This window comes from Prosopis cineraria, unplaced genomic scaffold (genome assembly GCF_029017545.1).
Source record: "Prosopis cineraria cultivar Desert tree isolate PC_DT_omini unplaced genomic scaffold, ASM2901754v1 PC9, whole genome shotgun sequence".
Lineage (NCBI taxonomy): Eukaryota > Viridiplantae > Streptophyta > Magnoliopsida > Fabales > Fabaceae > Prosopis > Prosopis cineraria.
The window spans coordinates 27,752,293-27,775,768 of record NW_026555340.1 but is presented as its reverse complement, the minus strand read 5'-3'; the positions used below and the strand labels follow the sequence as shown (position 1 = coordinate 27,775,768).

Here is a 23,476-nt window from a genome sequence, read left to right as displayed (position 1 = left end):
ATTAATATGGCTATCCAAATACACATTTAATAATTTCACTTTTTTAAAAAAATTTTGACTGCAAAATTGTTGTTCGTGACTTAAATGAGTTATTTACAAATATTAATCCGTTCTTGGTTTAAACAATTTTTGGTAAAGCGTTGGGTAAATACTTTTCATACTGCAGCACTTAGCTTTTTTTTTTTAAAAAAAATTGTTCAGAGTATACAGGTAAAAAGGCCATGGCATAACGCCATCTTTGTGAATCTCTCATCACAGTTTCTGCATTGTCGAGCTTCGTACTAACTGGTCTATCTATTTCACCCATATCCTCTCTAAAGTTTTCTTTAATCCGGCTGGTTTTAATTAATGGGACAATTCCACTCCCTCCCCTCTTTTTCTGCAAATCGGGGATCCATTATTGCCGCCGAGGTCTTCAAGATGATAAAACCACATCACACTTCAAACTGGCGTCACTATTTATGGCCAGCACAGATCGAATTTCAAAAGTAACAATGAATTAGATGGGCCCCACAGTAGTAAATTTCGCACCTGCGTCCAGCATCATACCCACCACCCACGCCCTTATCTTCGGACCCATAATGGTTGCTTTTTCACGGTTTATCCGAACGAAGAAAACCAACTCACTCTGTGTGTGTGTGTGTGTGTGTGTGTGTGTGTGTATGCCCTCTGATACTGTAACTATATATATACCCCTTGATTCTAATACCAGTACTTGAAAGTTGAAATATCAGATTTTATATTTCTCCCCATGTAACTACAAATCTATTGATTTAACTTCATGCTGCGAAAAAGCATAGAGTCCATGCTGTATTTATTTAATTAATTTGACTTTCACTGGCCTTCCTGCTATTTTGGTGAATTTAGACGACTTTTAGACCTAGGAAGGGTTGGTCAAGAAAAATGTTTGAACTTGGCGTTCCCCTCGTTCACTTTGGATACCGAAAGTTGTAACACAATGACAATAGGAATCGAAAAAGAAACAACAGACACACATTCCCAGAGGTCAGTTCACTGCTTAAGGTCTCACTCTGGTAAAAGCCTTCGCGAGTCCCCGCGACACTGTTTCTATTACCTTCCTTGATATAGGGTAAAGAAAAGAAACCAAGGAGCGTGATTTTTTTTTTAAAAAAATAACTATTAATTAATAATAAAAAATAAATAACTAGTAACTTATAGTTTACAGCTAGGAATTCAAATCTAGCGAAAAAAAGTTGCCACTCTACGCCCACAAGCCGACACTAAACGGGGCCACTATCACGCCACCGTTCACAACTTTACATCAATCTCTATATGTTTGATATTTGTCTTCATGTTCTTCGCCACTCCAATCTGATCTTACTCTGTCACGCACCCACCACCGTTGTTCCCTCTTCTTCTCCTTCTCGCTCTCTTTGCTGTACCACGCTTTCCATTCTGCTCAATGTTGCTTACGTCTCTCTCTCTCTCACCATTCTCTGTTCCTAGCCGTTCTTCTTCCTCTAGCTTAGCTAACATGGCTGTTCTAGCTCTCGCAGTGCTTCTCCTGGCCTTCACTGGTTCTACAAGTACGCCTCCCAGCTGATTTACTCTCTTCCATTTTCCCTCTCCTTTTTTTCCTACTCAAGCTGCACACTTACACTCTCTTTGTCTTTCCTTTTTTTTTTTTGGCGTAAAGATCTTATCTTTTCCTGAACTAACCTGATCTGTTTGCGACATTATCTCTTTCCTTGTGAGGAGTCCTGATATATATATATATTTTTATCTATTTCTCCTTTTCGTTTTCTCGCAGACCCTTCAAAGACGAGACCTTTGCTCTTACTTGCTTCATATTCTTGTGTATTGATCTTGTGTGTGTGTGTGTGTAGAGGATGTGCCATTGTCAGTGTCACTCACTTTTCTTGTTTGATTTTGAAAGGTGCTAACTGGTGCGTTTGCAAGGATGGGAGCGACGCAATCCTTCAAAAGACATTGGATTATGCCTGTGGAGCTGGGGCTGACTGTAACCCTATCCATCAAAACGGACCTTGTTTCCAACCTAACACCGTTAGGGCTCACTGCAGTTACGCCGTTAACAGTTTTTTCCAAAAGAAGGGTCAGGGCCAAGGGACCTGTGACTTCGCCGGAACGGCCACCGTTACTGCATCTGACCCCAGTAAATCTCTAAACCCTCTTCATTTTTCTTGTTTCTTTGCTTTTTGTTAGTAATGTATATTGCATATTTTTTCCTTAGTCACTAATAAAGAACCAAGAAGAGAAACTTTTTTCATATTTTTTGTTTTGTGATTATTGATGACAGGCAGTGCTGGTTGTATTTACCCCTCAAGCGCTAGGTATGTGTTTTGATCTATAATTCTCGTTTTGTTTTTGTTTAATCTTTGTTCCCTCTTTTTTTCTTTTTAAGCTTGGAATGTGATTCTTACAACCTTTCAATGCGGCCTTTTCTGTTCTTTTAGTTTGATCAATGCGGACGCTTAAGTCTTTCTTTTCTTAAAATGTTAATTCTATTGATTTATTTTTCCACAAAAAGGGTCTTTTTTGTGAGAGGATGCGGTAGGTATGGCTCGGCATACTCGCAGCTTGTTATAAAGCTTTTAGATTTAAAACTTTTTGCCATTTCATTTTCACATATAGCTCTATGATGATTTTGAAGATGGCGACATTTCTTCGCTGGATTAGAAAGGTAACGCTGATGAGATGATAACTATTATTGTCGTCGTGATTTTTTCAAATTAAAAATGAAAACGAAAAAACTGTTTAATTTCCAACAAAAAGGATGATGCGGTGGGGAAGTTAACTTGGAAATCGGTGGAATTTTTTAAATACTTTTTTTGGGCCACAAAAGCGGTGGTTTTCTTTTTCTTTTCTTTTTTCTTTTTGTGTTTTCGCATATTTGCTTCATTCCAACGTTTAAAAGCAGAGGAAATTTTTCGTTAGCAACCCACAAAATGTACCCATTTTTGTTAGAACCCGCAAAATTTTTCGTTTGAAAAAGGTTTTCGTGGTTTTTCAAAGTAGATTTTTTCTGTTTTTTCTTGGCCAACAAAATTGGGTGATTATTTGGAAATAAGAGTCTGAATTAAAATCTAATCGTGTTCAATAGAAAGGTTGAATTTCGTGTTTTTGTTCTACTATATTTTTTAACCTCTAATTTCACTGTAAAATTTCCTCTCTACAATATTTTTTACTATTTTCTTTTTATTTGTCCCATCTTGAAATGTCATTATGCTTATGCCCCATACTGACCGTTTATTGATGAGCGTGGCTGTTGCAGTAATACTTTTTAACATCGCTAAAGATATGCAATAATGGGGATTCCACACCTTTTTGGTAAAGTTTGAACCTTACTAGCAATTTAGCATTAATAAAAAGGCCATCATTACAGCTCTTCTTGTACAACCAGAAACAATATAAAAATAAATAGAAAGGGCATCATTACTACAAATTGACATTTTTGTAATTTTGTTCAAATAAATCCCTTGTTCGATGCCCTTTCGATTTGCCTTTTGGGTAGGTGGCAAACCAAACCATGCCGGGAAGAAGATAGTGGGATAATATACAGTGTTAAGCGTGAACCTATAGCGAAACCTAGTTCAAGATTCCATCTTTTATCTTGAGATTATTATTGTTGTTGCGATTTTGATTCTGATGACAAGGGAACAAGGAAAGCCAGATAGATAAATGTACGTTTGCATTGAAATCTGAGTAAAACTTTAGAAAAAAAGTCCAAGTTTTCTTGGTTAGTGTGACGACCAGTCGTTTTCAGTTTTCACCATCTCACATAGAAGCAGCGGCCACTAGCCTGGACTTGGGCCCTCTTGATTCGTCCTGCTTGCTACACTATCTCGTGGCTGTGGACCCTAGATACGCTTGGAAGAATGTTGAATGAGACTTATTAACCAAAGATGATTAAATTATGTTAATCATTATTTGTCTTATGAGCCTGTTATGTTGAAACTACTTTGCCTGGAAATGAATCTACTTTGTGAACAAGGAGCTTTTGTTCTGTCTAAATTGTCTTCAACTGCTATCTGTCATGTCTTCCTCAGTTTCTGGTATCTATATTTCATGCTTGAAACTCTTGGGCCTGAGCTGATTTTCTAGTTATGTTGGAAAAGAGCTTCTTGCATATCCAGAACGTGCTTGTTCTTCATAATCAAGTATGACTCTTACAGCTTTTCTGCATAATTCATGTTGTGCTATGTCCTGTCAGGACACGAGATAAGAATGCTGGTTGGTTTGAATCTCTTTAGCAATAAGAGCCTTATTGTGTCCGTTCACCAACACATTTAAAGGTGTGAATCTATAATTACTGACTTTTACTGGTTTAGTTCCTGATACGGACTGTTTTTTCCCCTAATCAGTACTGCTGGCACTAGTACAACCCCTACAACCGGGACAACCACACCGACTTCAGCCTCTCCTTACACCGGAATTGGAACTCCATCGACAACCACTGGCTCCGGCTCCACCACGACAGCCACGCCTTATGGTGCAACACCTGGGGTATTAGGAGGGATCGGCAATGGCATGGGACCTACTGGATCTGGCATGACCACTGATGACACTAGTCATGGTGGGCTCAGACTTGTAGACCATATCCTGGTCTCTACACTCTCAATCCTCCTCTTTTCAAGTTTGATGATGACGACGCTGAGGCTCTAGTGGGGGGCTGAGAAGTGAAAGGACGAGAGCAGTGAGTGGGTATGGACTCTGGCCAGCAATGGTGGGGTTATGTGATGGTGCTGATGTGATGATGCTGTGTTTCACTGTGCAGAAGAAGTGATTAAGTAGGTCTTGATGAACTTGAACTAGGAACAACGTGAGGTTTTTATGAGTAGTTTTGGGTTCTGTTATCTGCTACCTCATGGGCTTTTGATTCTTTCTGAGCAGTGCTATGGTGTTCTCTCTAGTTTTGCATTAATTCTCTCTTCATGTACATCTGGATCTTCAGTTCTCTAAGAGGTTGGTAGTTAATTACTCTGATAAGAACTTTATCTCATTCGTTGACTCCTCTCTTTCTGGTTTGGAGAATTAGAATTACTAATGAGCATGGACACCAATGCATTTCATTTTCGCTTGTCTTTTAAACAAGCTTTTACCACTGGTTTATTTTGTTGGATAATTTAGATTCATATCTTTCAATACGATGGAGGAAAATATATATTTTCAAAATATGTCGGATGCGTCATTTCAACGTCTTTAAATTTCGATACGCATCTTGGCTGAATCTGAATACTTGGCATGAATGTGTGCCTTTGGATGAAGTGGACATATAAACAAGAAAAGAACAGTCTGGAATGGAGTCACATGTTAGACAAAGTTAGCAGAAGAGCCACTATTTATGGTCTTGGGAGAATCTACATTCCAGGTGTGCGTGGCTGTGGTTGTCATCGGGTCGTTGCATCATTTACCGACAAATACAGAATCCACATGGCAATTTTAAACTCTCAAAAGATCTATGGATGTCACGTGCTGCGCACCATTTTGATTTTGTCTCCTTTTAAATCTTCCGTATCATTCTCTCTCTCTCTCCCCCCCCCCACTCCCTCCTCTCCAAATACATATTGGTTTTAAGAAATAAAATCGTTAAATTAGATTTCAATTAATCTGAATCAAATCAATTTGAACTAGACAAGGGTAACAATTTTCTAGCAACAATTTTTTTCCTTGGGCAATTCAGGTCAAAGAGTCTCTTGTTAGACTTGTCTTAATATAAATTGAGATGGGTTGGGCTCCATGAGTATAAAATGCTCTTTTTTTAAAAAAAAAAGTCATCTAAATTACTTTTAATTATTATAGTGACCGTTCTGAATGCATGTATAATTCAACTTATACGGTTTCACAAGTGGTAGCTACTTGCTCTGAAATTTTGTCTGCTAACGTTATATAATAACATGTAAATGCAGTTAAGAATTTAATATTATGATTCTCCAATTTTATATATAAAACTTTTCTACTCGTTATATTATTCTTCTATGAATACACATGCATGCTGATGTGTGTGAGAGAGAATTAATTAATAGTACAACTCATTATACTATTGGATAACTTAATCATAAGTATCACCATTGAAAAGTGCGATCATCCACTTAAAAATATATGATAAACAAATTTTAGAAACTTAACTTATAGTGTTAAATTTGATCATGTGTCTAGAAAAACAAATGACTGCACTGGTTAACTAGTTCAACAAACACAAATATAAACATCTACATGACTTAGGAGATCATATCCAAAGACCTGACAAAACTCGTCTAAGAGAGAAACCCTGACAAAAAGCCTTTCTAAGAGAAGCGCCCATACAGAAAAAAATTGTTGTTAAAATAAAAACGACGTATTTATAAAAAATAATTGTATTTCAATTATTTAAAATATTAATTCCCCTGCATTTCAAAAAATAAAATTACAACTAAAATTATTTTTTCCAAAGATAGGGACTATTGTTTTAAATGACCAAAACTATAGGGATCATGTTCCATAGAGTTAAAGGCTAGTAATTGAATTTAAACCCAAACAAAATTGAGTTTGAACCGTGTCAAAACTTCAAAACTAAATTACAACTGAACTAAGATTATAAAGACTAAATAATTAATTTTTCCAAAATATAATAATAAGAATTCAACTTGATGAAGCTAATTGGAAATTTTTAAATGTAGTACCCAAAAATTATAATTTTCCATTCATTTTCCTGCGGTTCAACATTTCAGAACTAAGTTACAACTTGGCTTTTCTCTCCATGTATTGAGATTGAGATGTCTAAGAATTTCAATATGATACCGCAATCCATCTTGAAAAAAAAAAAAATGGTCGGGAAGTAACACCATTTGGCCAGAAAACCTTACCCAACCTCTCGTACAGAAGATTTATTCTTGTCCACTGATAATGTAGCAACTTCTTGAAAATTTTCACATGCGTCTGTTTGATTAAAATGACCTCTGAGAAATTCCACAGCCATGAATGTGAGCGCAGAAGCAGGGATGTACCATGTAATCCTCGGGACGCTACCTTTAAACATCCCCTTCATGCCTTCCATAGCCCATATGTTACGGATCGCATCCAACCAACCACTATACCTAGTACAACATAAAAAGGCTTAATTACCAGCATCAATTTAGCTCGGTCCCTCGGAAACAGGAATAACCCCCCAAGTTCATGATTATTCTAAGGAAAAGAACATGGTAAGTATCTTCATGACAAGTCTGCACCAGGGATAAATTGAATGAACAGTCATAGAATTAACCTGCTACCTTATAGCTGAACCTTGCACTTGCAATCTTGTTTTGATGACATCCAAGGGAGTAGTGAGATAAGCACCAAGACCTGAGTAAGATCATTTCACACCACAAATTATTAATCCTAAACAATTCACTAATTAAAGGAAAGTATAGGACATACCACCAGCTAAGCCTCCTAACACAAGTCCCTCTAAAGAACTGTTGACATGCCAATCCGAGTTTGATATCCACCTTTGCTTCCCATATTCTGTTACATCTTTCATAGCTTCGTAAAACATGACCTATAAGTAAAAACGATTTGCTTCAAAGCAGGGAAAACAGCATGATAAAATTTATGGTTCTTTTTTTGGAGCCAAGCCATCACTAGAGTAGTTCTTTATAAAAAAAAAAAAAAAAACAACAACAAGCCTTTATCCCACTAAGTGGAGTCGGCTACATGGATTGCAAGACGCCATTGTGCTCTATCATTTATCAAGCTTTTAGGAATATTAAGCTACAGGTCATGCATATACCATCAGTCCAGCGAATGGGACATCCCTTGCCAGAGTAGACCAATATCTGCCAGAGGCAAGAAAAGAAGGATTTATATATAAGCATCAAATCAAGGGAAAAGAACGGATTCAGACTTCCATGACTCACTCATAAAGAAAGGATACGTCATGTGGATATATATAAACTATAAATAAATGCCTCTATCTATTTGCATGTGTGAAAAACCTAAAACACTTATGGTAAACTGCTATGAGTCTTGTGAATACTAAAAAGAACATGCAACTTATGATAGTGACATAGCAAGAAGAGGGTAGGGCTTAGCTTGTGCCCAATATAACATGTTGATTAGTGCACCATTTCCAGCAACTCTTCAAATGAAAAAAGGCAGCCTCCAATGGTAAGTAATATGCTAAACAACGCCAGATTACACTGTTAAAATAAAGAGATCTATTTTAGTTACCCAGCATACAAACCCCTTAAGCCCTGCACTTTCCATATTGAGCAACCAGCATGAAACATCCCTGTGTAGTAACCATATATTTGAATGCCAGGCTTCATTGAAATGCTATCTTTCATGATGACGGAATTCCATGATGACTTTGTGCCTTGAACCTGCATGCGTAGCTTTATCACTTCACATGGAACATACACAAAAGAACCAAGCGTATCTCCTGAAAGAATAGGCAACAAATAAGGCAAAGATTGAGCCCTAGGAGGTATACTCAAATGCTCATGAGCGTGAATTCATGGATCACACAATTACAAGCATTGATGCCAGCAATAAGAACATTCTGACATCATACTGCAGTGTAACAATGAAATGCCAGAACACATTTGAGACACGAGATTGGATAGCAATTCAGAAGTTGTATATAATAACATATGAGGACAATATGTGACTTAGACACGTTACAAGTCCTTTTCTATGCATGCTCATCAGTGACTCCAGCAAAACATACAACTTTTGGAACTCAAGATGATACAAAAATAGCTGGAACTATGGAATCAATACTTACCAACAGCTCCAGCAATGAAATGCGCCCAGTGGCCACCAAGACTAGGGTGTGTGTCCTCAATCCATTTTTTAGTGGACTCTATGACACCAAAATATGTTGCACCGGTGGCAAGAGACCCAGTAACCCCTGGTGTTACACCCCTGTAAAAGCCTAAACAATTCAAATCAATCATGGGGACAAATATTTACAAAGCACATAGCCCAAGATGCACAAGTCTTTGTGTCTAAAAAAATTTCAAAAAAATATCAAGTATATTTATCAGTGAATTAGCAAGATGAAAATTTAAAATCAAGATCAATAAGTTCTATTCGTCCTTTATAACTCAAAAAGTTGTACCTCTTAAACCATCAACCTGCCAAACAGACCGCACCATCTGTAGTATGCTCTTCTGATTCTAGAAGATAGGAATGAAGTTCCAAAACAAAGAGAAAGGATTTAGCTAAGACTAAATCAAATGGCACAGCAGTGTCCATGTAGCTTGTGTTGTTAAGCTTATAAGAGACAATATATCTACACCGATGTTTGAAAAGGTATCAATACTAATGCCTAAATGTATTTATGATATTTCGTTTTACCTGAATTCCATCAATTATTGCTTGACTTTGCATCCGTGTTTTAATGGTATCCACCGGATGCATCATTCCTTCCCCAAAAGCACCAGCAATAGCTCCCCAAACAAACTCTCTCCAGACTTCAATAACATCAATGTAATACAAATAAGAAAATTTATTCTTTTTAGTTGTATTTCTATAAAAGGAAACAATGTTCTTGTGACAATAGGCTTTGCTTGGAAGGAAGTAGGGATGAAAAGGAGACAGTATAAGCAAGCATTTATTATCCATTGAGATAAAGTAAATGCCTTCAAAGTAAGTCATTTTCTATTCCTTGCACCTTCCAAAGAAAGCCCTAAATAAATTTCATGAACCACAGAAGCCACTGCAAAAGGGCAGATATCTTTCCATGCCATTTCGACTATGTCACATTATTGGACTTCATGACATACTATAAACACATTTTTTTACAGAATAGATAATATCGTCAATAGCTTAAAAAGCAAAATGATATAAAATACTTTGTGCCAATTTTATATGGGCATATCAAAATTTTGCGGTCAGATTACATAATTGACCATCAGATTGGGAAAACTAAGCACGTCGCACATCAAGTGGGAATTGCAAGTATCCCCAAACTAGTAAGCTAACACAGCATCGACTTGCTCCCCATGATGAGTAATTTAAACACCACTTCCAACATTTCTACCAAAGAAGAGAAGTAATCAATTTATCAGCTTAAAAATGGTCAGTATAATGCATTTATTGCCCAAGAAAGATGTTAATTAGAATAAACGGTGCTACTTCAAGCAAGGCTTAATGCTTAATTTGTTGACCCTTGTTCCGAAAGACTCGACAAATAAATCAGTCAAATCTTTCCTCTACCTTTGAAAATACTTATGACCAAACCAGTGGCGTCCCGTTGTTTTTATTTTTTCTTTTTTCATTAACCAGGGTCAAGGTCGTCGAAATTTCTTCATGAACCGAAAATTAGAGCTATTTCGAAGTCAACAGCTTACCAAAGAAATGAGCATTAGGAGCCTGTATATTCCCGGAAGATGAGTTCTCAGCCACCATTGTAATCGCAGATGTAATGCTCACTTCCCTCCTTCTAGGGTTAAAAAGAGCGCGCTCTTATTTCTTGGGACTTTAGATTCCAGACTTCCGGTTGTGATTTCTGAACTGAACCGAAGGTTTTAGATAAAGATTTCTGTTTCAGATTCCGAAGGTTTTAGATTTCGGTTGCAATTGAGTGATTGATAACCAATTAAATATGAAATTTCAAAGGATTAAATGGTAAATTGACTCAGAACTTTTTATCCGAGACTGGCATCGTAAACTTTTATTAGGGCAATGCCGCCCTCCATCTTTCGAAAATAATATAATAAATGCCATTACACCATTAATCCATGCCAATGTTAACCATTAAACATGTCGCTTTAATGTGGCAACTTAAATGAGCTTAGAATTAGACTCACACATAGACTTGAATCATTCCCATACCATTATCGTTCTTCATCCTTCCCTCTCCCTTTACACTCTTCTTTCCCTCCAAACTCTTATATCCCTCCAACGAATACCATCACTTATTTTCTCAAACTTGCTGGGATCATAGTTCTCAAGCAAATTAATTTATTTACCACGATACTATACTTTCAATAATATTTACTTATATATTATAAATTAAAATTTGGTTTGATTAACATTGAGTTCACAATTTTCTTTAATCAAAAACATCCATAAAACTTGACTTGTTTAAAAAAAATAAATATATGTTCCATCATCTCTCTCTTCAGTCATTTTTTTTATCAGATATAGAAGCTTTTTATTTAATTTTGAAAAAATCAAATATATATCTCATCTTCTCTCTCTTCAACTAAATTCTAATTAATTATTTGAGCAAGATCTAAATCGTACAATCCTTATTCCAATGTTATTAATTCTATTAAGATTAAAAATTAATTGAAATCCCTAATCAATTGAAATTGAAATGTTAATGTCTAGTGCAACATTAGATGCTTGGATTAGCTGAGTAAATTACCATGAATCTCTAAAATTATCAAATGAGATGCCCTGAGTGATACTAAGTCATCAGGTCAAAATGATAAAATTGCTAGCATATTTTAAATTATACCATGAGTGATATTAATCACCGTGAATCCTTAAATTTATCAATTGCGATATCATTAATGATACTAAGTCATCATAACATATCTATTTTCACTCCTCAAGTCTAAATAAAAAAATTATTATTATATAAATATTAAAGAAATTGTGTTTAGCCAAAATACGCTAGAGGAGAGTTTAATTTTTAACGATGTTAAGAAAGTTCTATAGAGATTACATAATATGTGTGTAGGGGAGATTTATAGATTATTAATTATTGAAAAGAAAAATAAAGAAGAAGATTAAAAAAACAAAGAAAAAGTGAAAATGAATACAGAGAATGGGGCGTACCTACTAAGTTATCTTATTATTTTCAAACCCATTTCTTTTTTTGCGTGCATCACTTTCTTCTCTTTCTTTTTGTCTTCCTCTCGCACTATGCACAATAAAAAATTGAGACAGAGAGTAAGCAAAATTTTTAAAATGGAGCTCCATAATATGATACCTTAAGTAGCTGATCTTGAACTTTTTCCAGACTATATAAGTATTTTAAATATTTTTTAATCACCACACTCTCTTTGATTTTTGATTTTGATGATAAAAAAAATTTAGGGTTTGATATAGTTTGAGCTTTTAGAGACTTCAATTGATTATTTAGTCTTTAATGGAGTTATGTTGGAATTAGAATTGTATGATTTAAATTGATTAGAGAGAGGATGAAATATATTTTAATTTTTTTAAATGATTAGAACTTCTATATTTGACAAAAAAAAATGATTGAAGAGAGAGATGATGGGACATATATTTATTATTTTTTAAATTAAATAGATTCTATGCACGTTTCAATCAAAAAAAATTGAAACTCAGTGTTAATCAGAATGAATTTGAAATTTATAACATCTTGTTAAAAATTATTGAAGCGTAGTATTGTGAGAAATAATTTTTGTTTTTTTAGTGTGAAGGTCAATTTGCCTAGTTCACAACGGTGATGGCCTTGAATAGTGCTCCTCGAGCTTGTTCAAAATCTGCTGCCATTTGGTTGCAAAGACCTTGACTGAATGGGAAAGAGAAATCAAGATAGAAGCTTGATAACTCGAGGGATACCAGAACCTTTGGCAAACAATTCCACAAATCCTGGTTCATTGTAACCTTTTTCCTTCCCTCTTCCTCGCCCATTTTTCATTCTCACTCGTTTTAAAACAAACCAATTTTCAGGGTCAAGTCCTAGTGAAGATTTCAACAAGACAAACAATTTCTCATCACCAACAAAGAATGGGAGGTTTTGGGAGTACTGTTGAAGACCACTTCTTTTATGCTGAAGAACCCTCAAAGGAATGGATCTTAGACAGGTGCACAAGTAGACAGGTGCAAAAGATGACACGTGGATTGGGTCACATCCTTGACTTAACACGTAAATTTACTGGTCACAAGCCAAGTGATTATTAGTGTTTTTTACCATCATAACTCATACAAATTCTTCCTAGTGGAAGAGCTTCTATAGTATTTGGGGAGGGAAACACGGTGAAAAACATTATCCAACAACATTTAAAGCTCTATTTATTTTTTTTAAATGTAAAAGCTACTTTCATTAAAGTTGAGAAAATAGACCTTTAAACACTTTTGAATGGACTTTGGAATGAACTCAAAAAAAAAATCAATAATGCTAAATAACTTTGACTTTCTAATGTTTATGATAGTCCCTTCTAAATGTCAAGCAATAAAAAAAAAAACCAGACTAGCAACATCAACACTAACAAGACAGTATTATTAATCTCTTTAAAAGATGTTTTATTATGGATTTGGAAGGAGTATACTAAATAATATTTGGCAACAATCTATCTAGCAAGTGCAAATTCACAATTACCATTAAGGCATAACTTTACCGTAACAACCCAGCAACTACTATCCATTAATTCATTCTTCTAGAACAATGGCGAACTACTTTTTTCACTTGACTTGTCACAACTCTCATTAGGTTTCACAATGATGTCTAGATTTTTATATTAGAAGCCTTATTATCTTTCTTAACCTAGTATGTATTAAATAAACACTATTATTTTTGAAAAACAAATTTAGAAAATTTAGATACATACTAACTACTAGGTGATTATCATTTGTTGCCTCCTAATTTGCAAGTTCTATAATATTAACAAAATTAAACCTAAAATGATAGATGGAACTTGTCTCAAAATGCAACTTCACATTGGTAGAGAATATGAAAGCTAATTTTGTAAGGATGATTTGTAGTCCTACATGAATAAGAACATTGAAAGCCCCTAAATTTTAAAATTTTATATATGTTAAAGGGATGCAACCTATCTCCAAAATGTTTTGTAAAAGGCTTTTAAATGATTACAAATATTCATTCACCATATAGCAATGTTGTCCCATATGTAGAATAAGTATCATATATTAGATATAATTGATAGATTTAAGTTATAAAAAAGTAATACAAAAGGCATAAACACTTACTCCATCATCCTCAATAACTGATTTAACTGTGCATGATTTTTACGTATAAGAGTTGGAAGAAGAATAAACCTAATGCAATTAGAGGATTGAGTTGGACATGAAGGTATGAAATATTCTATTAGCATGACCTAGTAATTTATAATTGCATAAAGCTCACTTGGGAGGAGAAATTAAGAGGTAATTTTATTAAAATATCAAAATAATAGATATTAAATATTATTTTTTTGAGTGTAGATATTAAAGGAGTTTGAATTTTATCAAACTTAATACATGAATTTAACAAAATGAGATCCTGATTATTAATATATGAAATTAGCAGTTCAAACAAACTGTTGCAGAATCCAAATTATATAAAATACAGGAAAAATAATATATGACTTTAACATTATGAGACCCAAATAATTAAATATATTAATATTTATACTTTATCATACATATTTTTTTTAAATTCACGAGGATAGATTAAATAGTAAAACACATATTTTTTCTAAATATTTAAACAGATGTATATTAATTTAAATTTGGATCCCAATATGTAGTTGTGTATGTATATATTGAAATTATGAACCCATATTTTCACCATATATTTAGGTTGGAGAGAGTTATTAAAATAGATAAATATTAATTAGTAATTTAAAAAAATTAAAAAATATTAAGTAAAACAAAGGAAATTGTGATTCTTTTATTAATTTGATTGATTATTTTTTTTGGGCATGAAATTGCTGGATTAATTTTTAATTATAATATCAAATCCCAAGAATTCCTTATCAAATCATGTATCAAAAAAATTATTGATATTTAATATTATAGATAGATATTAATTTACTAAGTTATCTATAAAAAAAAATATTTAACCTAGATTTTTGCCATTTATTAGGTGGATAGAGTTATTAAATAGATAGATATTATTTAAATTTAAAATGCTAGATTTGAATTTTAAATAGATAAAAGTAGGTTATATAATATATATATATATATATCTAAAAATATAATTCATTCTACACATAACTTCAAACTTGAATATATATTTTATATTTTTAAAAAATAATAAACATCCCAACCTAATTCCAAACTTCACTTTAGAGCACATAATCGTACGAAAGACATTCTGAAGTATAAAATCATAATAAATCTAAAAATGAATATGTGGTATTTTTTTGTAACTTGAAACCCTACTTTTATATATACATAATGATGATTTCAATTTTTTACAATAGTATCCTCACATGTTCAATAGTTAAAAGATTTAAATTTTTGATGTAAAAAAATAAGTTATAATTGTAAAAATTTGAAGTAATAATTGTAAATTATTGACCAAAATAGTTAAAAATTATTGATTGGTATAATATATCTTTAAGAGACATTATTGTCTCTATATTTTATTTCAAATTACATTTAGATTGCAAGGAATCTTACTGTTATTTCTAAATTTATATATATATACTGATTTTAATTTTTACAATGGTATCTTTACATGTTTAATAATTAAATATTTAAATATTTGATGTAAAAAATTAAAGTTATAATTGTAAAAAATTTAAGTAATAATTGTAAATTATTGACAAAATAGTTAAAAATTATTTAATTGATGTAATATATTTTTAATAGGGATATTATTATCTCTATATTTTAATTTCAAATTATATTTAGATTGCAATGGATCTTACTGTTATTTTTAAATTTTGTAAAGCTTATTTATAAATAAATATACTCCATAAAACTTAACATGATTTTCTTTTATGTCAATTTCAGTTTCACGTAAAGCTTTATCTAAAAACAATCTTTTTCTTTGAGTCAAATTGTTTCAATTTACTTTACTTTCTAAGTGTGTTAGCTTGAATCAAGGAAGCATCTTCAAAACATACTTTCATTCAGTGTGGCCTTACATTCCAATATAATTGAAAAAAATTTATTTTAATACCTTTTTCTAAACATTGCTCTTTTTTACTATTGGTGTAGGTGTACTTATGTTTTAGCTAACTATTTGACTTTTGTTTCATTTAATGTTCCTCAGGACCCCTCATTTCCTTTGAAATCCCCTGCACCCTAGATATTGTAAACCAAATTCTCCTTATTAACTGACTTTTTATAAAAAAGACAAACCTCCACTATATTTCATCAAACTTATAAACCATAAAAAATAATTTATTCTTCATTTTTACTTTTCATGACATCTTTACAGATTTTATTTATAAAAGCTGTTTTTTATTATATCTAATTATTTTAAAATTTCATGATATTGATTATATTCTCGTATTATCAGAAATTACCAAAAGTTAACTTTTTTCATATTCTATTTTTATAAAATAAAGTAAACATCGTAAAATTTCTTATAAGTATTTTTTTAAAAAAAGTGATTTTCTAATAAAAACCCAAACAAACCAACCCCTGGTGGATTTTAGAAAATTTACCCTGAATCACCATTGCTTGATTTGCGGTTTTGTTAATATCAAATATCTTTTAAATCAATCCTGGTGCAGTCCCTGAAATTGAAAAGATCCAAATTCAACAATCAAGATCCTGTCAACTTTTTTCTCTCTTTGATGGTTTTGATGTTCGGCTTTTTAACTCTCCAGGGTTAGTTCGTGCTTAACTGCTTGTAAATGTTGATTTTTTTTTAATGAAATTCACTTTTCATTAAAAAAAAATCCAATCAACTTCTTCAAAAAAGACTCAGAATGATATAAAATTTATGTTAAAGTATATTTTTAATCTTTTAATTTTGCATGAGATTAAAGACTTTACTATGTTGTTTAGTTTTATAGAGTATACTTTCAATCTTTTAATCATAAAATTATTGGTTTTATCATAAAAATTTTTTACATTAAACTTTTAAATATAACAAGGCATTATAAAATATTAATGTATTAAGTTTTTTTTAAATAACAATAATTGATATAAAAAATAATTTTAAAATAAGAATATTAGAATTAGATAACTAAAAAAATATCTTATAAAATTAAAATATTAAATTAAAATTTTATATAAAATTAAAATATTAAAATATACTTTAACTTAAAATTCAGGTAAACAATATTTTCTTGCAATTTTTGAAAGAAATTGTAAATTAAAATCGCAAGCAATCATTTTCTCATCGGCATCAAGTATCAGCTTTTTCCTTTAGGCTTCTTTTGTTTTGATTTTGATAAACGAACAAAAGGAAGCTACGATAGCTACTCTACAAAACAAAGCACGAAGGAAGAAAACTCCGTAATTTAACTACTCTCTTTATATTTTTTTATCATTCACATTTCAAAAAATCTTCTTATTCTTTTATATAAATTATTTTTTATTTTATAATTTTTGACATACAATTTTAAAATTACTCTTCAGCAAAGTTTTTAAAATATTTTTTTAAAAGTTAGGATCAAAGTTAGAGAATGATTTATTTTTAAAATATTTTTATTATTTTAACTGAATCATTTTGAATTTAATAAATTAGGTAAAAATTTCTTATAAAAATGAACCCACGATGGGGGAGTATCGATTATCGAGAATCAACACGACCTTTTCCTTCTCTCTCTAGTCTCCCCATCCGCAACTAACGGCATGTCACTTTTTCATTACCCTCCCTCGTTTCCCTTCACCGCGCTTCCGCACACCGACCACAGTCTCGCCGTGAAGTACGAGATATCCGAGGAAGACAAGCCATCAAACCCAACAAGTGGTGACTGTTTGGAGGCCATAGTCGAGCTTCGCATACGCCAAAAATACACCCTGTTGTTGGAGCCCATCAAAGGCCAGAGAGTCAGCCTGGAAGACGACTATGTCGTTTCGCCAGAGCTCACTTTAGGGTTCAAGATTCCTCTGTGGCTTATCGCAAGCGGCCCTGAAGTCTTACGCACGTTTGATTGTTTCGTTTCGACGCAGCTAGCGTCGTTGCCCATTCTGGCTGGTTTGGGCGTGTTTCTGAAACCCTACATCATACACCATACCCTTTCTCTGGCCAGAAAGACTAAACATAGGAGAGAGTTTAAGACGATTTTCTTTGTCATGGTTTCCAAGATTGACGTGGCCGACGCGGAGGAGTGCGACTTGATTCGGAGACGTTGGTCGAGTTAGAGAGCTCAGCTAAAAGCTTAATAGATATTTCGGTTCTAGACTTTTAGAATTATCTCTCTCGCTGTAGGCTTTATACTTTGATTTGATTTAATGAAGTAGTTTATCTGTACATTTTCTGCTTTGAGTAGGGTAATGAAACTACGTGTGGAAAACCGTGGTCAATAAAAACATTTCGTGGCTTTGATGGATTCAATGAACATATGTATTGCTCGTACTTACCGAGAAGGTGTTCGATGTGCTGTTCAACTTGCTAAAATCTCCCACGGGGCTTTGATGTTCATGTCATTCCTACGGTTCCTATCGAATATAATGTGTCGAGGACATTTTCTGTCCGTTCTCTCTCTCTCTCTCTCTCTCTCTCTCTCTCTCTCTCTTTTCCTGTGTTTCTTTTATTCCATTGCATTTTGATTTTTTCCCTCCTTAATCTTATCTCTTCCTTAAATTTGACTCGCTTTTGCGCAGGCTAAAAAGAATATGTGACTTCCTTTTTCTATGGGTGGAAATGTGATGTGACGCGCTGACACAGTTGCCCTTCTGGAGAGGGAGTTTCAACTGGATCCGCTCACTCCTCCTAACTGTTGTTGACTCTTAAGTCTTAAATATATTATTTTAAAATAAAAATATAATTATTTATTAAATTTAATCAAAAATTTAGACATTTCAAATTTAATATGAATAATTTAAATTTAATATTAAATTTTTTTATAATTTTAACATTAAACCTGCAATATGTATGGTATTTCTAGATAATCTATTATAAAAAATTTAATATCAAATTTAAATTATTAATATTAAATCTGAATTGTCAAGTTAGTAATGAAATGTATTTATTAAATTTTTTATAATTCTTAAAATAAAGATAAAAAATAAATATATTTAATATGATCGGTTTATATTTGATAGGAGGGTGAGAGGAGAAGCCGGTTCCATTTCCAACTTCAAACCCATGTAAAGTGTTTAATGATGGGGATTTAATGTTCAATTTCTGTCTCACTTTTAAAGTATATTTTCACCTCTTTTTCTGTTTCGAGGCAGTAAAGTGTATTTTTAATTTAATTAGGTTACATTACTGACCAAAAATACTCATAATAAAGACGTTCGGCTATCAGTTTGCATTTGTAAATCTAGCATTTCAGAGAGAACAGTGTATTGAGCCCTAAAAGCTCAAGATTGCAAATCTTTTTTTCTTTTCTTTTTTTTTTTTGTCAACGCTTAAGATTACAAGGCACTGTGCTCTCAATTTGATAAAAACACTGATTTTTTTTTCTTTTTCAATGTATGCAGACGGCCGTTAGTCAGGAGACTAATTTCTGAAAAAATTTAAGTGCCATTTAAGGATTGTCCTATTTCAAGTTATACTCTCTGTACACATCTTCAAAAATTGAATGCTAGAATAATTTTTAAGAGCACGAACTGCTACAATTCGTGCTTCATTTACTAGGGGGAAAAAAAACACTAAATTGAAGTCCCATGCAAAATTCGAATAATGAACCATACTACCATTGGTCCAAATAGACAACTGGCCCAAAAATCCAATGGCCTGATTGGGCTCAAGGCATCGTGCCCGAGCCGGCAAAATCGCCTCTATGCGTAATGCACAATCACAACAGTTCTTGAAAGGAGAGAAGGAAGTTGGCATTTCCTCTTCGCAGAGACGCTGGAGAAGATTCATATTCTCATCTGGTGAGTTGCGTAACATGATCTGAATATTTGATACAGCTTAGTGCATATGGATTAGATCGTGACTTTTTCCCGAGATTGTTCGGCTTCAATATCATTTTGAAAAAAATGTGTAAATATGTCAGCAGTTGATAAGTTGCATCCGTTTGGTTTTTTAACAGTGTTCACTCTTCTTTGATTCGTTATTTGCCGGATGAAAAATATATTTTTCTAGAAAATTTTAGAAATTAACCGTTTTCTTTTCAGATTTGGAAGAAGGTAAATTTCATGGAAGCGTTGGGGAGTTATAAGATCAGTCCAGTTTGTGATTATAGTAGAAAATCTAAATGTCGTTTTCTTTCTCCGTGCACACTATATTCGAGGAAGAATGCCAATGGAACTCGAATTGGCTTATTGAAGCAGTCCATATCATCCAACATAACGGTAGCTTCTGCTCAACCAGTTGGGAGCTCAAAAGTGGGGCATCCTGAAAACATGCTGCCTTCGAAAGGTTTTTCATCACTCTGAAATAATTTGATAGAAAAAAGAAAAAGAGAAAAAAATTGATTGAGGTGTCATAATGTTGATGGTTGCTTTCTTAAAATGATAGAGATTCTTGAGCTTTGGAGAATTGTTGATGCTGTGTGCTTTGATGTCGATAGCACAGTCTGTCTGGACGAAGGTATTGATGAACTTGCTGAATTCTGCGGTGCTGGAAAGGCCGTTGCTGAATGGACTGCTAGGTTGGATCAACTGACTGAAAATTCTCTGATTACTTTTGCTTAAGTTTTTGTGTCTGATTAAAGTTTCAAATTTCCCCAGAGCAATGGGTGGTTCTGTTCCTTTTGAGGATGCCTTGGCTTCTAGACTATCTTTGTTCAGTCCTTCTTTATCTCAAGTTCAGAATTTTATTGAGCAAAGACCCCCAAGGTATGTGTGATTTTGTTGACTTGTGCATTCTCTTGAGAAGATTTGACATTTTGTTTATCATTGTTATATCTTCCGTATAATCCTCTAATCTCCCGATTGGCTTGCAACCATAAGAAATTGACCATGCGACTCCTACTAATAATCCTTCTCCAATAATTCTCGTCCAAGATTCCACTTCGGCAGAATTAGAAAACTAGATTCCCAACCTTTTGTATTACATATAACCCGATATTATTTATTCGGAAAAAAAACATTATCAATGCCTGTAAAAATTGGTACTGGGGAACATGTTTCAGATTTGTACTCAATTCTATCATCAAGACATCAACTAACATAAACCTAGCTGTCTGTGCCCATTTGAGGGCCCTTGTGGATCTGAAACAGATAAGCCAGTGTAATCTAGTTGGGCTGGCAACAGAACTAAGAGAGTTAATTCACATATACCAAATGGCCATGTAATAAATCACATCCATAATGATCTCCTATAAGGCAATTGCCAGATTTCTAAGGAATGATATATCATTTGACCTACCAAATGTTTAATTGATCACCTGGTAATAATTTTACATACTCTTCGTTTCAGTGTTAACGAGAAACGCTGCATGGCTTCTGGAGCAGAATGACATGCCGTTATGTTTAAGTCATATTTTTATTATTATTGAGACTTAAATTTTGGAAACTTAACTTCTACTATTGTTCTTTCTTTTTCACCTTCCAATTTCTGTTTATCTAATTTGTGTCTTAAACTATTTAGTTCAGACTATGATTATACTTCTTGATATACAGGCTTTCCCCTGGCATTAAAGAGTTAGTTGAGAAGTTAAAGGCCAAGCACATTGATGTTTATCTGATTTCTGGGGGATTTCGTCAAATGATCAATGTATGGTGAATAGCTGTAATTTTTTTTTTTTTTGCTTCATTGTAGGCTCAAAGGAGGAAATTTTAACATAACTATGACAGTTTAAGTACATGACTTTAGTTTGATACTGTACCCAATGAAATTTGAAACTAGCACTTGCAGGTCTTGACCTATATAGTCCACCAAAGGACTAGACAAGCCTCAATATAATTAAAAAAAGTAACATGTTAAAATACACATCTGTTACTGAATAACCACCAAATCTCCACTGAATTTAGAATTTGGAATGACAGCCAAAGAGCATGTAGATGTAGATTCCTTAACTAGAAATCTGACTTTTGAGCAATGTCATCTTTGTTGTTCTTTTAAACCAGCATGCTTATTAGTCCGAGAGGCAGTGGTCTTGCAATTGGTGTTTTTCAATCTAAAAGAGAACAAAGAAAATAATAGCAACTAATATCTATGTCCTCTAGTACCTGTCAAATTTAAATTCTTATAGTAGCTACAACATTGTGGTGAATTCTACGGAATCAATGCTGTGCTTTTCTTATCTGAGAAGCAAGCTGATTCTACACACAGACACAGCATGATGAATTAGATAGTCTATTTCCTTTCTACTAACTAAGACACTTCTTATGAAGCCGGTTGCATCCATACTTGGGATCCCAAAAGAAAATATTTTTGCCAATCAACTGCTTTTTGGAAGCTCTGGAGAGTTTGTGGGGTTCGATAGAAATGAACCTACTTCAAAGAGTGGAGGAAAAGCAGCTGCAGTTGAACAGATCAGGAAGGTTAGCGTTGCTCAGATGCTCCTGCTCGTTAATTTTTACTAAATGCATTGCTTGTAACTCGTAAGTCTGGTCAAACTGATTTTTCAGGGTCATAAATACAAAAAATTAGCTATGATAGGGGACGGTGCAACTGATCTTGAGGTTAGTAAAAGCCTGCATATACATGTAAAAAGAATTATTTTCTTATTCGTATTATGTAAACAGAACAGATTCAACCTTTTCAAGAGACAAGAAGAGGATCAAATAATGTTGTTGTTGTATTAGCTGTAGTCCTAAATATCTTACATAATTCATAAAATATAAAAAAAGTAGGTTAGTTTGTTATTTGTAATTAGTGCGGAGAGAATTTGTGACACATTTCCAAAAACACCCCTACCATTTAGTGATTAAAATATAATGCACAGAGATGAAAATATTCCAATAAATAAGGGTATTATGGGAAAAAAGAATTTAATATCAGAAACTAGAAGGAATGAGACCTTGTGTTATGACCAAATCAAAATCCTCAAATAGACTTTATATTTAGGATAGGAGGGAGTATATCATGTTTTAATATGTTTGTTGTGTTCTTCCATCTAGGCTCGTAGACCAGGTGCTGCCGACTTGTTCATCTGTTATGCGGGGGTTCAGCTTCGAGAATCTGTGGCTGCAAAAGCTGATTGGCTCGTTTTTGATTTTGCAGACCTCATTAATTTGCTAGGATAGCTTCATTTGTTTTGGTTTGATCCTGAGTCCAAGTGATCACAGTGCTTTTGTGTTTTCCCCCTAAGGTTATGGCATTCCTCTCCATGGAGGATTATGTAACTGCAAGAAAATTAACAGCTGGTCCCTTACTTCTGAGAGCCAATAAGTTTCCTTGCTCATATAGATCTCCCCACCCGACCCCTTCTCTTTTTCCATCCTTTTATCGTTGTTCTTGCCTCCTATTTTTATTGCAAACTATGTAAGAAAATATGATTACATAAACGCTTAAAAACTCTTGGCCCAACAGAAAGATGTTCAAAGAAATGAAATTGGCCTGAATTTAGCCGAAAAGTCTTATGATAGTATATGCTCGGTTTTCTTTTCACAGTTCAGAGATTTTTCAAGTCAGTGAATATAACTGAACCAACTGAATCTTGAATATAATTTGGATCAGTTTGATATGATTGATTCGGGTGTCCATGTTATCTAGGTATGAAAAGAACATTTACCGAATCCCATGTCAGAGAAAAAGCACCGGGTGGGGCAATTATGAATCAATGAATAAAAATGTTGACAGAAGGTAAACTGATGTTAGGCATTAAAAAGAATGAAAATATTCGATGCTTGTATCTCTACT

General features: G+C 33.4%; 4 protein-coding genes across 6 annotated transcripts; 3 read left to right on the top strand and 1 right to left on the bottom strand.

Moving 5' to 3' along the window:
• Window positions 1–1,289: 1,289 nt before the first annotated feature.
• LOC129320668 (PLASMODESMATA CALLOSE-BINDING PROTEIN 3-like) lies at window positions 1,290–5,051 on the top strand. Its single transcript, XM_054966220.1, has 4 exons — window positions 1,290–1,547; window positions 1,898–2,134; window positions 2,279–2,312; window positions 4,344–5,051. Exons 1-4 carry the CDS (start codon window positions 1,424–1,426, stop codon window positions 4,642–4,644), a joined length of 696 nt encoding a protein of 231 aa, XP_054822195.1. The 5' UTR covers window positions 1,290–1,423; the 3' UTR covers window positions 4,645–5,051.
• Window positions 5,052–6,609: 1,558 nt separating this feature from the next.
• LOC129319395 (uncharacterized) lies at window positions 6,610–10,548 on the bottom strand. Of its 2 annotated transcripts, none has more exons than XM_054964453.1 (9): window positions 10,296–10,548; window positions 9,301–9,416; window positions 9,062–9,119; window positions 8,726–8,875; window positions 8,170–8,380; window positions 7,730–7,775; window positions 7,378–7,498; window positions 7,230–7,302; window positions 6,610–7,049 (listed from the first exon to the last, which is right to left on the bottom strand). In XM_054964453.1, exons 1-9 carry the CDS (start codon window positions 10,351–10,353, stop codon window positions 6,821–6,823), a joined length of 1,062 nt encoding a protein of 353 aa, XP_054820428.1. In that variant the 5' UTR covers window positions 10,354–10,548; the 3' UTR covers window positions 6,610–6,820. The 2 variants fall into 2 exon arrangements, with proteins under 2 accessions (XP_054820428.1, XP_054820427.1); XM_054964452.1 differs by having other exon boundaries at window positions 6,610–7,055; window positions 10,296–10,538.
• Window positions 10,549–17,344: 6,796 nt separating this feature from the next.
• Window positions 17,345–18,201, top strand: LOC129321071 (uncharacterized). Its single transcript, XM_054966799.1, has one exon. It carries the CDS (start codon window positions 17,404–17,406, stop codon window positions 17,914–17,916), a length of 513 nt encoding a protein of 170 aa, XP_054822774.1. The 5' UTR covers window positions 17,345–17,403; the 3' UTR covers window positions 17,917–18,201.
• Window positions 18,202–19,459: 1,258 nt separating this feature from the next.
• On the top strand, window positions 19,460–23,018 carry LOC129320433 (phosphoserine phosphatase, chloroplastic). Of its 2 annotated transcripts, none has more exons than XM_054965892.1 (8): window positions 19,460–19,599; window positions 19,843–20,086; window positions 20,186–20,318; window positions 20,398–20,505; window positions 21,292–21,385; window positions 22,006–22,155; window positions 22,243–22,296; window positions 22,735–23,018. In XM_054965892.1, exons 2-8 carry the CDS (start codon window positions 19,864–19,866, stop codon window positions 22,858–22,860), a joined length of 888 nt encoding a protein of 295 aa, XP_054821867.1. In that variant the 5' UTR covers window positions 19,460–19,599; window positions 19,843–19,863; the 3' UTR covers window positions 22,861–23,018. The 2 variants fall into 2 exon arrangements, with proteins under 2 accessions (XP_054821867.1, XP_054821866.1); XM_054965891.1 differs by having other exon boundaries at window positions 19,488–19,604.
• The last annotated feature ends 458 nt before the right edge of the window (window positions 23,019–23,476 follow it).